This window comes from Clupea harengus, chromosome 7 (genome assembly GCF_900700415.2).
Source record: "Clupea harengus chromosome 7, Ch_v2.0.2, whole genome shotgun sequence".
NCBI lineage: Eukaryota > Metazoa > Chordata > Actinopteri > Clupeiformes > Clupeidae > Clupea > Clupea harengus.
In genome coordinates, this window is record NC_045158.1 from 7,689,398 (window position 1) to 7,709,316 (window position 19,919).

Consider the following 19,919-nt stretch of genomic DNA (forward strand, 5'->3'; position numbering starts at 1 on the left):
CGCATCCTCTCATCAGCATCCCCAAACATACAGGCACGCACACAAGTGCACACAAGGACACACATACAGGGACACATGCCACACATATACATACACACACAAATACACAGACACACAGACACACACACACACACACACACACACACACACACACAAATACACACACACACAGATACACAAATACCGAGTCGGCACAGATGAGCCGGTAAGGCCCAGTGCACTGTGCCCTGTCATTACACACAGCGACTCAGCACCACTCAACCTCAAAATACACACTAACACTGGTGGGTAGCACTGCCCAAAATGCACAATACTACAGCATGCCACATTTCACAACACAAACAGCCCTGCAGAATCTGTGCATACAATACCACACAACACCACACAACTACACAATACACACAATACACACAACACTACACAACTACACAATACACACAACACTGCACAACTACAGCACACAATACTACACAACACTACACAACTACACCACACAATACACACAACACTATACAACTACACCACACAATACCACACAACACTACACAACTACATCACACAATACACACAACACTACACAACTACATCACACAATACACACAACACTACACAACTACATCACACAATACACACAACACTACACAACTACACTACACAATACTACACAACACTGCACAACTACACTACACAATACTACACAACACTGCACAACTACACCACACAATACTACACAACACTACATTACAAAACTGCTCCACATTACTACAACTGACAAAATTACATTACACACACAGTACTGTTCATATGACTACGCCGTGCGGCACAGCACTAGTGATTTCCACATTGCTACACAATTCCACATAGCAATCTGTGCCTAGAGGTAGTCAATGTAGACTCTGAGTAAAAAAGGCTGGAGCTACACACCACTGCGAACCACCACCCAAGCCAGGGGTGCATCTCCACTCAACACAACAGCACTGACAACCGGTCTAAGGGGACTCACAATGCGCCACAAAACCAGCTACTAAATCACTATCGTCAGACCTCCCCAAACAACATCCTGACTCTCTGTTCAGGAACCAAAAGAGACAGAAAGGATAGCTAAGTTTCTAAATTAGCAGAAAGGTTCTATTTTTACCATCAACACGTATCTCTTGAGACCGTCATCATGTCACACCGATGCTCTGAATCATCATGGAAGTATCCATGTAAGTTGGCCCCTTTGTTAGCACTTCAAAAAACTAATTTTAGTAAGGCCTTGGGTGCTCATCAGCGTGTGTGTGTGTGTGTGTGTGTGTGTGTGTGTGTGTGTATGGTGTGTGTGTATGTGTATGGTGTGTATGGTGTGTATGGTGTGTGTGTGTGTGTGTGTGTGTGTGTGTGTGTGTGTGTTAGAGAGAGCCTTACCCCTGACCGAAGCCACTCTGTAGAGGAGGACGATCGGAGCTCTTCTGAGGAGTCCACTTCAGCACCAGCTGATAAATATAAACACAAACACACACACACAAACACATAGACACACACGCACACACACACACTTAACTGAATGGATGTTGTGTAAAGGTGTATCTCTACATCTCCTGTATCAGCGTGTGGCTAGGTCTGTCTGCACATCAGTGCTCACTAGGCTTACCTGAACACGGCTTTTCCCTGAGATCATTGTTAGGAGCACCTGATGGGCAGTTCATGATCATGTATTCAGCATCTTCAACTACAGCGAACAGAGATAGATAGAGTGGGAGAAAGAGACAAAACACACTGGAATTACAAACAATATACATGAAAAAAAAAACACTTCATTCAAGGTTAGTCAGTACATTTCTGTTTTTGAACGTTCAGCCGTCAAGCTTAAAAAACACAGTGCATACCACAGACCTCTAGAGAGCACACCAGACGTTGAGGAGATGCACTTAATCTATTTCATGTCGTTGCCTTATAATGAGAATGGGGATAGACTTTAGTGTAATGCCATCAGACAACCTCCCATAAAACACCCCAGCAGAGAGAGCCACTATGTCAGGGCGCTCTGCCTCACTGCTTATAAATGTCCACAGCACACGTCTCCACCTCAGCAGACCTTGGCAGCCCCAGCGTGTCCTGCTTGTCTGCATTCTGCTGGACAGAGCCCTTAGAGACGGTGTCTGACAGAGAAGTATTACGGGGTCGGAGACAGGGGGAGAGGGTGGGGGCGGAGTGGGGAAGTGTAAATACTGTGTGTGTGTGTGTGTGTGTGTGTGTGTGTGTGTGTGTGTGTGTGTGTGTGTGTGTGTGTGTGTGTGTGTGTGTGTGTGCCTCACACCTACTCACCTTTCACACAATGACCTCATCCGTTACACAAATGGAGCCTCACTTCACAACACCTTACAGGTCATAGAGTCAGTCAGACAGAAATGGTGATGTTTTTCTTCAAATACAGAAATATATCTCTGTCATTCTATGCAGATACCCGCCCCCAATGTTATGGGTTGGACATTTCCAGTTGCATTTCCAAGTAAGGTTTTTCTTTTGGAAGTTTTATTTCAAGACAGCTAAAGTTGGCTCTCCCAGACACTGTTGTCATGCAAACATGTTGTTTCTGAGTGGAGGTTTTAGAAGCATTGTAAAGACATGATGATACAAGGAAAGGCATTTAGATGTGTCACACCAGGATGACTTCACACCTGGTAAATGCACATTTGGAACAGAATCTTACAGTAAATGTATTTCAAGGATCGTGTTGGAGATGCGGTATACAAGTGTTATTCACTTTGATATGCTAGACAGTTTTACACATACTCTTTCTCTCTCTCTCTCTCTCTCTCTCTCTCTCTATCTCTCTCTCTCTCTCTCTCTGTCAGTCACAATGACACACACACACACACACACACACACACACACACACACACACACACACACACACACACACACACACACACATACTGATATGGTGACAGTGATGAGACCTGAGCATAATGGATCCCGTTCTTTGGGCCATGCTGACATCATTGTCAGGTCACGGTAAACGGAAAGCCGTTTTTCATGGTGACACAGGAATTTATGACCCAGAGTAGCAAGAGAATAATGGACAGCTGGCCACAGAATCTGGAAAGATCCTGCTCCTCAGCAGGTCGCTGCTATTGTGGATCTCATATTTGGCAACGCAGCGGTCTGTCGGTGATGTAGCCATACAGCTGGGATAATCTGTTAGAGGCCAACCCAGGAGAGGTTTCTTTTTTTATCAGTTTCTATCACCATGGTATGGGATATTATCGGTAGTTAATTAATTACTTTCAAAATGCTGGACCACAGAGGAATATTCCAGGTAAATTACTGTACTTGTGAAATAGGTATTTCCTGCTTAACAGGTAAAGTTATTTGGTGTCTACACAAGAAAGGCTTTGAGGAAAGACCCAGTACTAGAGGAAAGACCCAGTACTAAGCTGAGGAGCTGGCTAAATGTTTGGAATGACAACAATAACATATGTCTCCTTCTCATCCTCATTCACTGGGATTATAAGAGTTATCAAGTGCTACTAAAACCCATACAAAAGAAAAACTCCCATTGGGAACCATTTGTTGATGAGAAATAGTTTTTTTTCTAAATCGGAACTTTCTAGAAGCACAAAGCCAAGCACTGAGTAAGAGTAGTCCTTAGCACCAGTAAGCTCACTCCAGCATGGCTAACGTATTTTCCCCTCTAGCCGCCTCTCATGGCAACCCACTACCACAACTATGCCTGTCCTATCATAATCGCCAACATGGCGACTTGGCCATTGTGAGGAAAGCAGTGTGTTTACCAGCTGGCTCCTTGTCCTGCAGTTTGGCGAGCAACTCGGAGATGGATTTCTTCTGGGCCTGGGCGATGTAGCTGAGGTTCTCGTTGTCTAGAACCGACAGGAACGTCTGCAGGTCTGACAGGAGCCGTGCAAGAACTGCAGAGAGAGAGAAGGGGGGGGGGGTGAATCAGTGTGAGCAGAGAGAATACCAGGGAAGGTCACTCAAGGTAAGGATGAATAAATAAAAATTATGTTTTGGTTGTTTTGGTCCTCTGTTGTTGTAAAAAATAGCCCGATGGAAAAAGACTCCAACTGTTCCTAGCGAGTTATTCTCAAGTTTTAGACTCGAAATAGCCACAAGAAGAATGAATGAAGGATTCTCCCTAATTGCTGAGATGTTGTAGCTCCCGAAGGTCTAATTCTCTCTACTAATTTGGGTATCACCTTGCCTGCATTTGGAAAGGCTAACAACGTTAGGACAGATTCATGAGTCCACTTAGCAGAGGCAAAACTAAAGTCATTGACTGATTTAGGTGCAGTTCAGCATACATCATGCACAACCAAGGCCAACATCAAACACACCAAAGGACCTACGGACAACTAAACAGAATTGTATTATCTTTATTATCAAATACTGTACATTTAGGAAGCCAGAAACAGTTTTGACCAAATATTTATCAGAATGAATTAATTTCTGTTAATTTGTGACCTTAAAGGACACATTTTGCCAAGTGTGCCGAAGAGTCAGCAGAAAACTATGCAGAGTAAAAGATCGTTGAGTAGACCGTTAAGTAGGGACTCCCCACTAAGAAATCCAAGTCAACCAAATGTGCCACGAACAGGTGTGTGTGTGTGTTTGTATGTAGGGGGAGGGGGAGTTCAGGGTCAGTCTGTGATTAAACCACGGTAACATTGACAATTCGCATCTCCCTGTCTTGATCAAATCCTTTCCTTTATAACGTATAAGTAATCCCTTATAAGTAATTCCTGCTCTTGGAATGCCTTTTCCAGGTATTCTCCCATCATTCTCCACTCCTAGTGAACAGATGCACTGTCGCATCACTTCAATGGCAACAGGAGAGGTAGACCCCTGTTGTTTTGGCTTCACGTCTCTGTATATACGGCACACAGACCAATCCCTGTTAGACTCTCATGGCCGCAAAACAACAGACGCCTTTTAATAGAAAGGGACCCTGTCGAGTCATAGGGTTCTCTGTATCTCACCCTCATCCTCACCATCTCTCCCACACCCTCTATTTCTCACTCTTTCTCTCACTCTCTTCATCTCTCAATCTCCGTCCTCTCTGTGTCTTAAAATACAAAAACAGAGCGCGGAGAGAGAGAAAGAGACAGAGAGAGAGAGAGAGAGAGAGAGAGAGACAGTGCTCCTCGTGTGGGACCAACAGAAGCCCACTGCAGCCTGCCTCTTGTCTGGCTGGCAGACACAGAGGGAGTCCAGTCCGCCCGGCGGGGATGAATGGGGCCGGCTGAATGTGCCTCTGTCAGGGGAGCCGCGGGGACCCTGGACAAAGAACACACAACGCTCCCCGACCCTCAATGAGGCCCACACACTCCAGTGGCCCACCACTGATAATTCATAATTCATGGAGCTTCAACTGCACGCACACACACAAACACACACAAACACACACTCACTCCACTGTAGACATGACACACATGTATGTATCAATGCAGTCACAGATAAACAGAAGTGGTCGTGGAGGGGGCGGGGCCGGGGGCGAGGGGTACAGGACCTATGTAGAGCATACATATACACAACACATACAACACTCACACACATGCAGAACACACACTTGCACACACGCACATCAAATGCACACACTGAACAAGGACTTTCAGACTTGCAGTTTTATTTTTCTGTCCTCTACCAACAACAACTTCATTCTCGCCATAACTCCTAACCCATAACCTCTCTCTCTCTCACACATACACACACACAAACACACGCATGCACACATCTCTTTTTCACTCTTCTACTCTCTCTTTCCGTCTGTTTGTTTTTCCTCCAGTGATACGGAGACCTTTACAATGAGCCTATAGTGTGGTTCCCCTGATTCTGCTCACAACGCGTTTTGTGTGGCAAGGGCCCTTTAATAGGAGAAAGGTGACTGGGATAAGTGCTCTAACACCAGCCTGCTTGTTTACATCTGGAGGGGGGCAGGCTGTAAACATGACTGAGTGGTTTGGAGGTGGGGGGGGGGGGGGGGCGCAGTGGTGAGAACAACCTTTTTCTGTGGTGAGTGGGAGGCCTTGGGGACTTGGCATTTGAAAGACCTACACCAGAAACACTGGCTGTGTATTGTGGTTTGTTCATTTGTTCAAGTGTAGAGGTGCACTTTTGTGTGTAGGCTTGACTTATCCGGGCAGAGGCTTGAGACCGCTGCATGCAGCATTGGGTTGGGTTAAATAACAATGGAGGGGATATGAAAGAAGCAGTCATCTACTGTTAGGTAAAGGCTGTTTCATGGAGTGTAGGGGCTTCTCAGCTGGAGTAAACATACTCCACTGCTACTAGACCAAAAAGAGACTAAATCATGACCGGGTCTGTTCATTCCATCTCAGTTAGAGTACAACCACAAATCCACAAAAGCTGAAGAAGGTGCTGGTCTGTGGGGAGCATCACATGATGTTGACTAAAGTCAATAAACACCACTTAATTGTTTGGTGCTAGTATTTCTATAAATATCTAAGGAGCATAATGCACGTGAAGGCCATTTTTCTTAATGAACATGTTGTGACTTGATGAATTCATTATGATAAATCTTTTTTTCTATTCTATTCTAGAGGTGAGAGGTTAATGTGCCATTTCCTGGAACTGATCATTTATCACATGTTGATTTCTGTTTAAGGGTTTGTCCCCCAGGTCTAGTGTCTCCTGGCATCAGACGTTCCTTGTTGACATCTGTGCAAACGCCAGCCCAAGTTCTCAGCAATTTCCAAGAAGGTCACGGGTAAGTGTGGGGAATCTAACAATGCCTTGGCTATAAAATTCATGTAAACAACGCCAACTGGAATGAAACAACACACTATAACCACAGAACAGAAAACAAGAATTCACTACTGCTTTTACTCATCCTGCTAAATGTGTAACAACCAGCTGGACAACATGACCAACAAAACATGATCTCCATTCATAAAGGTCCACAAAAACTTTCTATGTAACTATTTTTCACACATTTAACACAGAAACAAGGCACTCTCGGCTGTTGCTGATATCACGGAGACCACTTGACCAGGCTTTTAACAAAGAGTCACCTTGTTTCCCACTAACATGACCCGCTAACTACGACCTTCAGATCTGTCAGATTCCCCACTGACATGCTAACAGCAAAGTCACAAAGCAAACACCATCCGGTCAAACAAGTGTCAATGCCTGACTGATGGGCTGGCAACATTAACCTGCAGTAGTGGAGGAGAACATCATTCCATACAACCTATCTCAGTCTAAACACTCTCTCAGTGAATCCTCTTGGGAAAGTGTGCTGTTTCCCCAAGTCTCCTAACTGTTTATGCCCGTATATCCGGCTTGCCTGCCACAACAGTTTATGACCTTTTTGGACAAGGCAAGTCACCCTAACTACCCCTCAGCTGTACTGTCCTCACCCAGCAGGATATCGCTTTGGTGGCTAAGCAGGAGAGTCATCTTCCTCTCCGCTCTAAACACTCTCGAAGTTACAGACTGTGAGAGCACAGCTGGGAGGCCTCTGCTGAAGGGACACATGCTGCGTCTCTCCATACCCTGGTGGGTTCAGTGGGCACTTTTATGTCCTTCTTCCCTCTTGCTTTCTTTCTTACTTTTTTTCCCTTCCTTCTCTCTCTTACTCGTTTTCTATCCACCTCTCATCCTAATGAAGGGCAGGATTCAGACCCAGTCATTTCCTGCCAAGCTATTTCCTCTCTCCCTCGAACCTGAGGAGATAGACCTCTGGCAGTTTTCCCTCAAAGATGATGTCACAGACCACCCATTGCAGGTCTCCACCAAACATGGTCTCTATCAGCGATACTAAATAAGATTAGCAATAGGTACTTATTTGGGGTCATCTTTCAATTCAATTCAATTCAACATTACATTTATATTCAAATGTATGTTAGTCCGGAGAATTAAATCTATAACCCCTAGTAGTAACAACAGTTGCCATGCTGCCTATTCTAAAACCAGAGTACAATTTTCATCAAATAAATGATGTGCATCTAACTCATGTTCCATGTTTGTTTATCAAAGCATCTCCCGCTCAGCTGTAAAAACAGGAGTTATTCCATTATCATCTTTAGGGGGGCAGATTACAGAGGCATTTCCTTGTCGCCATGACAAATTGCCCTTCCATCGGTCCCAGACTCTCCCTCGCGGCACTCACTGAAACCACTGGAGCCACAACTAAGCCACAAAAGGTGTCTGAGCAGCCCTGGCTAAACTCACTGACCAGACAACTACCGTAAAGTCCTCAAGAAAGTCTTCCATATGGTCTCATTTCCTCACACAATCCTTAATATCCGAGGAGGTCCTAAATTTCCGAAACAAAAGCAACAAACCTCCTCAACAAATACATGAGTAAATCCCGATGTTGAGGAAACAACAGACCTTCATCGGCAGGCACTACAGGGCAGAGTTTAGGCCCAAGGGCCATGCACATTGATTTCCCATTTCTTGTCTTATCTCAAAAAAAGATCTAACCTCACACAATCTTCATCTGCTTCAAAACAAACCACAGAAGGTCCATTTAGCCCACTGAAAAAGAGGAGAGCGAACTTGGCTCTGTGGTTGTCATTCATTATGTTCCAGTCACGTTCTCCAAGGGCTAGCCCCTTTCACCTCTACATTCATTAGCAAAACTAATGCTTTGGAACGAGCAAGGACATTTTCCACATTTCGGAAATGCTTCAAACACCCACTCCTATGTTTTTCTACAATGACAGAGAAGAAAGCCATTTTTTCTTTCAGGACTGAGGGCACACAAGGGAGACTTTGGCCTCCAGCTGACTGAAGCCCACGTCGGCCTACACTCAGGGCTCATGGGTAGGAGGAGGTCTGCCAATAAGATGAGACCACTGGAACCCAAGAGGGCCCACTTTCTGGTTTGTTTGGTGGAGGTTTCCTTTTCAGATGTAACTCCAACCCTCTTATTCCAAACCACGACTGTTTCACTGATTCCACTGCACATTTGCTTAAAAACGGCCTCACCACAACACAAAATGACTTCTGGTTGCAGCAATGACCTGCAAAAAACCTAAATGAGTAGGTGGCCGTCCAGATTGGGACCTGCAGCGCCATGAAAGTCATGGAGGTGAATGTGTGGTGGGATTCACAGTGTTTGTGTGTCTTAATGAGTGGGAGGATCTGATGTTCCACATTAAAGAGCTCTCTACTATCAGCACCACATCCTGTTCTCCTTACTGCTGCCACTGGATGCTTTGAAGATACAGAGTGTTTGAAGGAGACGGTAGCCTTCACAGAGATACTCTCAAATAAACTCACAAGCACACAACCAAGTACGGTAAACAAACTATGCATATAAACAGAGGACACTGAGATGCACATACAGACCCACAGAAACTGGCTTAGCAATGACCTACATACCCAAACTGCAGGAATGAAAACATACAGGAAAGGATGGATGGTGAGTGGTTGTACAAAACATCCTCAGTCACACACACATGCATTTGAATTAGGGAAAAAACTGCTATCTTGCAACGGTGCGGTTTGATTGACAATCATCTCTGTCATTTTGACTTGATAGTTTCAAGCTGCAAGCCATGACTTTGAGTTGAGAAGTATATAAAACCACAGGGGCCTTTGAAGAGTGACTCCAGTCCCGCTGTGTGAAAAGAGACATGGCATGAGAGCCGGCCACTCCAGTGGCCACTGGGTAAATAAACAATGCTGACATAGATCGATAATGAATGGGCCTATTACACAGATTACATGGCATGCTATACATTACTAGCTATATTAACTTTCTCATTAAAAGAGCGAAAGAGAGGGAGAGAGAGAGAGAGAGAGAGAGAGACTGTCAGTGTGGGTGGTGATGGGTACATCTATCTGTTAAGAGGGAGGGGGGTTGGGGCTACTGTTGCGCTCACATTCTTGTTTTATTTTGTACACAGTGACAGCTAGAACGAGGAAGAAGGAAGAATATCAAATGGAAGAGCGGGTGCCCGTGACCTGATAGCCTTGGCATCAGCTAAAAAATGTGGAGGAAGGCAAAAACGGGCAGTTTAGATTAAGCCATGTAATATTATCCATGATGTCATTTTTTTTCCAAAGAGGGTCAGTTTTTAGAGGACACGATACAAGAAAGGGAAAATAGCCACAACTGAAAGTGAAATCCCAAACAGTGTTTCGATATTAAATGTTGTTATGTTTCGACAGAAAATGGTTTTAGAGTGTATATGTCGTCCTTTCATTAGGCAACTAAGTTATGTAAACAATCCCGCGGGTCTGGTCTCTCTTGAGATTTCACTGTGGCGGCGATAGAACGAGAGAGGAGGGTATTTCCGATAGCTTTTCTGAAGCCGTTACATTACGCATTCTTTAACAATGATAAAAGTTACTCAAAGTATTTTTCAAAAACACCACGAATTCCTCGGGCTTGACAAAGCTGGAAGGAATTGGTGGGTAATGTTGGCTACATAACTTAATAATAAAGAACGTATGCAAACCTTTACGAGTTCAATATCAGTGACAAATGTGTCACAGACATAGTATCAGCCACAGCTAAGAAGTCCCAATATTTAAAGTTAGCCAACAGTTGTCCGACTGGAATGTGCTTCTAGCTGGTATGTGTCCAGCTGGCCATCCATGGGGCAGTGGGCTATGATAACACTGGCCATTGAAACTAGTCTGTAAATGTACCAGTTGGCTATGCAAAAGCCTCCCTATAACACGTTCATGAGTGTATCGAAATGATTGGATTCGAATTTAAATTCGAACAATGAGTAAAACGTTTTGCTACCCACAACTTTCAACATAAAAATAAAGAGAAACCAATGAACAGGCGTGATTTACTGAAGCTGCTGACAGATAACCAAAAATATAGGAAAACAAATCCTCATCATTTTTGTTATTCCGCCTGATTCGGAATAAACCCCTGGAGTGAGATACCAATATGAAAACCACTGTCCCCCTAGATGTAACCTCAGTTTAAGGTTCCTTTTTTTCTGTGTTCTTTGAGACACACATACGCTGTTAAAGTTAATGTGTAGCCCTATATGTATGAATGAAGAGGGTATGTACCTTTTTGTTTGTCCATCCTTGCGAACAGTTCAAAGCTTTCCACCAAAGTCGCCTCGCTCTCCTCCAGAAGTCATCGCCGTAGCCGTATCTGTAGCTCTAGACTACTACACAGCTGAATGACTGAGTTCACTATTCTACCGCTACCGTATGTTTCTGTCCTACCACTATATTACCATGTAACCGCACGCTCAACGTCACTTTCCTTCCTCGAAGACTTCCACTAGTTTGAGCCCCCCTCTCTTTTAACTCTAAACCTGATACCGTCTCGGGGCCACCAAAGAGACCGCCTGTTGAGAGATGAGGCCTAGACTGCACCCTATCGACAGACAAGTGAAGTGGCATTCTAGAGGCACAGCATCTGTCTTTTCTTGCTGTGTTGTATTGCTGTCCAAAACAAAAGTATTTCTACATTTGCGATAATAATGTAACTATGAAAGCATAGCTTCAATACAATAATATCCCCCTAAAATAGTAGTGGTTATTCTGTCAGCCTTGACTGACTGTTTGAGTTTTTATTGCATCTCTTTAAAACATTCTATATCAGCAAATGAAGATACATGCATAAACAATAGAAACAAAGAATCAATACATTGGGAAATGTGATCTGTTTACTGTTTGTTCAATGATTGTTCATTATAGTGGGCCTGGAAAAATGTATTTAACATTATTGAAGACAAAAAAAACTACAAATGACACCTTTAAATGGCAACAATACATGTCTCAAACTCACAAGATGGATATACTTCCGTTCTGTTCTGTGTACGGATTAAGGTGAAGACAAGACTAGCAGGAAGACCACTCACAGATCACTCACTCCAGTCAGCTGTATTCAACATCCTTTATTTCGATCCTTACCAACACACTATCACATAAAAAAAAGAACAACTTCAAATGATCCTGTGTGACAGTGCGCTTGTGTGTGAATGCAAAAGTTATGTCTCCTGGCACAAGTTGGGTGCCCATGAAAGCACATGGAGTAACAGTGTGATACAGGGTGGATTAGCGCAGGCATGATGCACAAACATAGTCCCCTCACACTGGAGAAGAGCTGAATCAATCTCATGAGCTACCTGGGGTTCACCATCCGATAACATCTGTACCTGGCCACATATGGTGCGCCTATGGGTTCAGTCACAGTCCCCCGCTACAGTAGCTGTAGCTCTAAGTGGCTAAGAAGCTCCACGCCATCTTGGCATGGAAGGACACGGCAGGCACAGAGAACACTATGGTGATCGAATAGTGATTATGTGACTTGTGAGCTAGCATTTAAATATGGTTAACTAGAATCTTACACTTGTGACAGTGAGGGTCTTAGCCATGATAATCTGGGAAGGGTGAAGCTCCTGAAATTCATTCCTGTGGGCCTAGCCACGTCTACCCCGTCTGGTTCTTGATATAAGGTGGTACACCAAGACCAAGGAGAAATGTGCAAGCCTGCCCTATTGCCTGGCTCCACCGTTGAAGCTTCCACGTGTATGTGAGCTAGAGTGTGGTTTCAGGGTCATTTCTGATTTTCATTCAGACCCTCTGAAGTATTACTATTGTCCCAAGTCAGGGGGCAGGCTTGCATGGCACTGGTTTACTTACAGCAGGCCATTCCAGCCAAACGCAGGTAAGCGCCTGAGTCTAAACTCGACTGAAGCCCACAGCACTGAATCAGAACTAATGTAGTGTTCCATATTCTACTGCCGGCTGCTGGGTCTAATAGATCAAGTTCCGGATTGGCTCAGGTGTCACAGGTCGGAACTAATTAATCTAAGCCCATAGGTCACAGTCTGTGTCTGTAGGGCTTCCATCTTTACATAAGGCAACGCTAGCCCTCTCATGTTTGCAGTCATACTCTCAGTAAACATGAAAAATGGATATTAATCTACATTCATACCTAAATATGTTGTTATTTTCTGTCAGATTATTTTTTTTATTTCTTTTACTATTTCTTTGAAATTCATGCCACAGTCTAGCTGGATACAATTGAGTCTCTCTGAAAAGTAAAAACAATAGCTGCACATCATTTAGTCACTGTAGAGAAACACAAGCTGTTGTAATATTTCAAAAGAAAACTGAATTAAAGTAGATGAAATACTCCAAGGACAAGAAAAAGAAGAGGAAAAAAATATCATTCTGCAATTCACTGAAGTGTAGGGAGGTTTTTATAAACTATGTTATATACACAGAGGGCAGTGATTAGGGCTGCAAGATCAAACCATCAGAAAGAAGATATTTAAAGGGAGGGAGAGTAATCGGTAAGTTTGTAAAGAAAAGATCCCTTTGTGTCCTAAACTATCCTTATCCTACGTAACAGGAATACTGCAGTTCTAAACAAAAGCAAGAAAAGGATGTAACCACGTGGTAAAAGGTGCTTGTTGATGCATTAGCAGCAAAATGGGATGAAAAGAAGAGAGAAAAATGGGGTGGAAGGAGGGTTGCGTTATACTGCCAGATGGCATAAGTTAATCACAGAGATGGTATAGATTGTTTTTTGTATGCGTGTCAGAAGTAGCCCACCATACAAGTAAGTAACTGTGCCAAGTGACTCCTGTCCAGTGTGTAGAGCAACGCTTCAGTTAGTTATTCCCTCGGAACAAGATGGCATCAGTTACTGTGCGCTCAAAAAGGGGATTGTTTTCATCAGTGAAAATATACTAAAGATAGGAAATAATGCAGTGTTTGTGTATGTGTGTGTGTGTGTGTGTGTGTGTGTGTGTGTGTGTGTGTGTGTGTGTGTGTGTGTGTGTGTGTGTGCATGCATGTGTTTGTGTGTGTGTGTGTATGTGTGAGTGTGTGTGAGAGAGAGAGAGAGAGAAGGAGGGAGAGAAAGAGAGAGCACTAGAGTATGTGTGTGTATGTCCGTGTGTGCTTAAATGTTTAAATAAATCAAACATAACGAAGAGGTGAAAATCAGGTGAAACCATTTCCTCCGACACCTCAGAAACTTGTCTGCAAGCGCATTGCCGCAAGCTGATGGGCGCGGCCTGGTCTGCCTAATGATTCAGTCACAGACAAGTCACCATTGTGTTTTTAAGTCATGGCTTAACCTAGTGGCAGTGCTCTTGTGTCTGGAACAGTGAGGCTTGTATTGGGTTAGAGCCAGGCCTGAGGATCTCTGTGGGGTCTCATGAACAGCTTCATGCTTGCCCAGACTTGCCCAGTCTGAGCAGTGATTCATAGCTATTAGCTACTGCTTTCCCATCACTCCTCACACCTGTTGCTAGCTTGCCTTTCCCTGCAATGCCCAAGCCTTTGTCATCTCAACAGGATCCTAGCGTATAACTACGACTGAAGCTAAAGAGAGACAGAGAGGAGAGACAGAATATTGAGGCATTGATAAAACAGTTTTGGAGTATAATTTGATCGCTGTGGCCTGATAGAAGGGCTTTTAAAGGGATTCTGGACTCTTTTTGACAGTGCCAGCTGTACTGCGTGATGATTGGTCAGCTCCTCATGGCATTCAGTCTGATTGGGTGAGTTCTGCTCCTTTGGGTTTCCGAACAGGAAGTGCTCTGGCTCCTCTTCATTTTCAGGAGAGAAGGTGGAAATGTTTTCCATCTACCCCCACCCCTGTGCTAGAAGAGGCACACTCTCTTCTTCAGATCATTCCGCTTCCAGAGGGACAGGCGATCAAATTCCTCGATGAGCATTCCAAAGAGTCTCAGGAATTCCTCGGGTGCCAGGTGTCTCTGTGAAGAGAGGCAAGGTCAGGCCAAACTAATACAGCATGACATATTCATGGACTTGAGAGTGGGGATGGGGATACAGTTGTTCATGTCAGAAATAACATTTTATAACCTGTTTTTATTAATCAACCTGTTCAGATTAATCAAGCAAATCCTGATGATTAACTAAAATCTACATTACTAAATTACACCTAACTTGTATTTGATCAACCAACAGACAGTTCTCTCTGTTACTGTTAAGTGGTTTAGTTAGGGTTTGGCTTCCACAGTCCTAGAAATGGATCCTAGGGCATAATGTTTTTCTGGAAAACCACAAATGTTTTCAGAATGTTCTCCAAGAAACACCATTAAAACTGCTGTTTTGTTCGTTCCTCTTTAAATTGCTTTAAAGAAAGTCATATGCATTTAACTGGGACATGCATCAGTGGCCATATCAGATGGATCCGGAAGTAAGGAACATATCTGAGGTGTGGCTTCTGGTGGTAAAACTCTACCTCCAGTCTCATCCGGTCCACTCCAGGTGGAAGCTTGTTTCTGCCCTTCTGGGTCACCATGAGCATTTCATAGGGATAAATCTGGGGTTGTAAAACACACCCACCCACACAAACACATAAACACACACACACACACACACACACACACACACACACACACACACACACACACACACACACACACACACACACACACACACACACACACACACACACACTTGAGTTACACACACGATATACAGTTTCAGTGTTCCTCCATGCCCATAACTGAACCGTTTCCTGTTGGAGTCTCTCACCTTCTGTTCCAGCATAGTGGGCAGGGAGTTCCCTCTGTCCATTCTCCCACGGGACGTGTCTCCATTCTGCTCGCCACCCACACACACACACACACACACCCACACATACACATACACACACACACACAGACACACACACACACACACACACACACACACACACACACACACACACACACACACACACACACACACACACACACACACACACCATTGGAGTCATTGGACACACATAAAACTGGGTCTGTACTCACAAGGTGGTCATGGCATTCCATTAGGGAATGAAAGCACTTACCTCAAAAGCTGTAAAGGAAGAAATGGTATAAACAGAATTAAAGCCAGGGTAACTATTTTCTATTTTACACAGTATTTCCTTATTATGACAACAACACTAGTGTAATTATCCACACATACAGTGATCCCAATGCAGAACAAAACATATGAACACTACACAAGGTCTATCAGTCAATCTATATTAGTTGTTGTCACACAGCCACACTCACCTTGTCCATTTTTATCAGCATTGGAGGTGGAGAACTCAGCAGACTGGAGCTAGAGACCAGAGACCAGAAGATTAAACACTAATTTAGCCAACAGTCATAAATTTAAAGCATTGCCGTATGCAGCACATCTGCCATAGAAGAGAAAGCCCAATCAATATCAAACTATTTTGAGTAGAAGGATTACAATTGAAGTTATATCCACTAATTCTTTCCCTCTGTGTTTTTCTTTCTCTCTCACCCGTGCCAGGCCCCCAGTTCTGTCGTATGATGTAAAAGAAGTGGATTTGGATCCTGTAAAAGACACATAACACAGAAACTGTCACACTCATCCACTGCAACAGATGCTGGTGAAATCTGGCACACTGTAGCAGGCCTGTTTGCCAACAAAACTGCTTTTTCCAAACACACAGCTGGTACTTTTCAGCCAGACCAATAACACCCTACCATCAGTAGAGGTCATTGTGGGGATGGAAAATACAGCTTCACTAGGTGAGCTCTTTGTTCTTTATTCCTGAACCAAAATTCACAGCATCTCACCAAACTGAGATACAGGCATTCTAGTTCTGATGAACCAACTCCTAACCATAAACTAACTGACTGGACCTTGACTTCCCAGCACCTGTCAGTTTCAAACGGCTTTGACAGTAGGTTGACAGCTGATGGCTTTGGAACGTGTTCATCGCCCAAGCGTTAGTTATCTCAGCGTCCCCTGCGCAGTCTGCACAGTCAGTCTGCCGGGCCTAATGCAGAACAGCTGACTTTGTTATTTTTTTTGTCTGTGGACTGAGCATCTCTATGGCTGTCAGTGCCCACACTCATCATCTGTCTGAGGCAGGGATGTGACTGACAGCTGGCTGTCACATAACCTCAATCAGACACAACATACTGATGTGAGTCATTTAGCCATGCACTGAGATACAGTAATCACCAACAAATTCATTAAACATATACACACACACACACACACACACACACACACACACACACACAAACACACACACACACACACACACACACACACACACACACACAAACACACACACACAAACACACACACACACACACACACAAACACACACCAACACACACCAACACACACACACACAAACACACACACACACAAACACACACACATGCACACCTAGTTGCACTGGGGTCCGGTCAGGGAGAGAGCGGGTTTTCCGGCGCACAGGAGCAGCTCCCTCGATCTCCTCCTTCAGGATCAACTTACCCAAGTTTGACTGGATCTGGGAGAGAGATGGAGACAGAGAGATAGAGAGAGAGAGAGAGAGAGAGAGAGAGAGAGAGGCAGAGAAACAGGTTGAGAGTTGGAGAGAAGGCAGAGAAACAGGAAGAGAGAGATAAAAAGCAGAAAAAGAAATAGAGAGAGTCAATAGAAGAAGAAGAAAAAACAGAAAACCACAACCTCCCCCTTAACAATGGAATCGATAACTGAGGCTCAGAGTGAAAACTGGATATGTCCCTTGGACATTTTGGGGGCAATCTGATACGGACCCCAAATGAATGCCATTACAGTGGGCTCTACTAGGAGTGCCAAAGGCTGTCAGTCCGGCACTGAAATGGTTGAGTACATCGTTGTAGATCCATTTCCATTTTTTGATGCGTGATGTGCTAATAAATAATGCATTAAGGGTTGCTCCTGTTTCACAGTTGCAGTGTCTGACAGTTGTTGTTGTTCGGTGACGACAAGGCTACATTCTATACTGTCCTTTTCTCCTTATTAGAGTAAATGGCATAAATGACCATTTTGTCGCAGCATGTCAGTGCGCTAATTTGGAAAGGAGGAACATCCAGTCTGTACGTATGAGAACACACAGACTTGGGAAGTGATTTCTTTTGGTGTCTGTCTGTCTATCCGTCTGTCTGTCCATCCTCCCATGGCTGGTTCTATCTACCTTATTTAGTTCCTGTGGTTCTCTCTACCTTATTTAGTTCCTGTTTCTGCATCTGCCTCAGGCTCCACATGTCGTCCGACAGATCCCCGTCGTCATACTCTTCGTCCCCCTCTCCATCCCCCTCTCCATCCTTCTTTTGCGATATGGCCTTCTTCCGCCACTCCGTCTCTGAGACACAAGCAGGAGTTATTTATATGGAAATGAAGACAGGAGTGGAGTTGAAACACTCAGAATATGGAATGTTGATGATGAAGGGAGAAAAACACGGATAGAGGTTGACGGTATAATGAGAATGACTGTGACAGAATGGAGAAGATGAGAGATTGAGACAGACAGAGAGAAAGAGAGATCGAGAGAGAGAGAGAAGGTGAGATACAGAGATGCATATACCCATGGCAGCCAGCGAGGGTGGGCAGGGCCAGTAATCTGTCTCTATCTTTGAGGGCTGGTTGGGATCAGGAGGCTGAGCCGCTGGGAACTTGGAGGACTCAATGATCAGATCCTCAATGTGCTTACTGTGTGGGACAGCTGATGCCTCTGAACACACATACACATGCACACACACACACACACACACACACACACACACACACACACACACACACACACACACACACACACACACACACACACACACTTACAGGTTATTTCAAGTACTTTCAAAAAAATGTCAAAGGTCACTGTGTACAAAGTAAAATAAAACTGTACCTTGCTTGTAAATTGGTGGCTTCTTGTATATATTACTGCCATTTTCTGTAAAACATGCAGGTCGAAAAGATTAGACATTACTTTGGAGTCATATGAGTATAGCATCCAGTTACCCTGCTATAACCACTATACTATCACACAGGCAAAACATGAGCACGGTGCCAGGAACTCTGGGTGATTGGCATCGTCACCTGGCCTGTGGAAATGGTGCTGGTTGGGGGCTTTGGCAGAGGTGCTGCTCTGCTGGCTGGTCTTGCTGGTCTTGCTGCTCTGTGTGGTGGAGGCAGGGGATGAGGCTCCGGAGGATCTCTGCTCCAGCCAGTCTCTGGGGTCCTTAGGCAGAGCCTAGAGTCACAGAGACACCGGTTAAACTGTGACACTGTGACAGGATGGATCAAGTCCCTTAGGTAACAGGCACACGTGGTAAAACTGAGCATTTTCTTAAACGTTTTTTTTTCTGTAGAAACTTTCTGCTGCATCTTTGGTAGCGAAATCACTCATGTTTAGAGCCTCACAAAAGCAGTACATGCTCTGTTACCATACAACGCTGCCACGTAATCACATATGCAGATCTACGCATATATTTAAAAGTCCAGTGGACAGAGGTAACAAGGGAAACCCCCTCTAACGCACAGGCATGTGCAAACACACACCCACACACACACCCACAGCCACACACATACATACACTCACACACACACACACACACAGAGACCATCCATCTTACCTCAGGAGATGGAAGCGGGGAGATGGAGCGAGGCGACATGGATCTCTGGAGGGAGGGGAGAAAGGGAGCGAGGGAAAGAAAGGAGAGAGAGAGGGGGGTGGGGAGGGGGGCTTTAGTGAGACACAGAGATTCCAGTAGACAGATTTACTGGCTTAATGGAGCGTAGCAGTTTCATTACAAAGGGCAGCAGGGAAATAACTTTTCTGTGTGTGTGTGTGTGTGTGTGTGTGTGTGTGTGTGTGTGTGTGTGTGTGTGTGTGTGTGTGTGTGTGTCAAGAGTGCGCTTGGATCTTGGATCTGACTGTCAGGTTAACACATCCTTATTGAACAGTATTGATGTCTTCCCAAGTGAAGAATGGGTGAGAGAGATGTGCTTTGGCAGGCCAGCAGAAAACTGAGATAGGACATGAGAGTCAACACTCTCACTGTTTATCACCACTGAAGTCAAGCTCCATCCAGCTCTCCTAAAAGTCTTTATTTCTGTGTCATTCAGAATCAGATTTTAAATGTTTCTTAAAGGGAAATAAATCTTTTTTTCAAAGATTTTTGGTTGATGGTATTGTATACTTAGACTTGACCAATCCACATAAAACT

The 19,919-nt window shown here is 44.3% G+C and overlaps 2 protein-coding genes across 4 annotated transcripts in view; both read right to left on the bottom strand.

The window, feature by feature from the left end:
- Positions 1 to 13,733, bottom strand: part of si:dkey-220o5.5 (actin filament-associated protein 1-like 2) — a 31,801-nt gene extending 18,068 nt beyond the window's left edge. Inside the window, exons 1-4 of the mRNA XM_031570347.1 lie at positions 11,008 to 13,733; positions 3,777 to 3,911; positions 1,634 to 1,711; positions 1,408 to 1,475 (exon numbers count right to left, since the gene is read on the bottom strand). Of these exons, the coding sequence (XP_031426207.1) occupies positions 1,408 to 1,475; positions 1,634 to 1,711; positions 3,777 to 3,911; positions 11,008 to 11,023 (297 nt within the window). The 5' untranslated portion in view covers positions 11,024 to 13,733. The remainder of the gene's footprint in view (positions 1 to 1,407; positions 1,476 to 1,633; positions 1,712 to 3,776; positions 3,912 to 11,007) is intronic.
- Positions 13,734 to 13,813: 80 nt separating this feature from the next.
- Positions 13,814 to 19,919, bottom strand: part of LOC116221072 (dematin) — a 35,393-nt gene continuing 29,287 nt past the window's right edge. For all 3 annotated transcript variants that reach the window (XM_031570348.2, XM_031570350.2, XM_031570349.2), the window contains 12 exons: positions 19,326 to 19,370; positions 18,790 to 18,943; positions 18,599 to 18,643; positions 18,281 to 18,427; positions 17,919 to 18,058; positions 17,116 to 17,221; positions 16,213 to 16,265; positions 15,975 to 16,023; positions 15,767 to 15,774; positions 15,472 to 15,537; positions 15,176 to 15,256; positions 13,814 to 14,684 (listed from right to left, as the gene is read on the bottom strand). In XM_031570348.2, the coding sequence (XP_031426208.1) occupies positions 14,571 to 14,684; positions 15,176 to 15,256; positions 15,472 to 15,537; positions 15,767 to 15,774; positions 15,975 to 16,023; positions 16,213 to 16,265; positions 17,116 to 17,221; positions 17,919 to 18,058; positions 18,281 to 18,427; positions 18,599 to 18,643; positions 18,790 to 18,943; positions 19,326 to 19,370 (1,008 nt within the window). In that variant the 3' untranslated portion in view covers positions 13,814 to 14,570. The remainder of the gene's footprint in view (positions 14,685 to 15,175; positions 15,257 to 15,471; positions 15,538 to 15,766; positions 15,775 to 15,974; positions 16,024 to 16,212; positions 16,266 to 17,115; positions 17,222 to 17,918; positions 18,059 to 18,280; positions 18,428 to 18,598; positions 18,644 to 18,789; positions 18,944 to 19,325; positions 19,371 to 19,919) is intronic.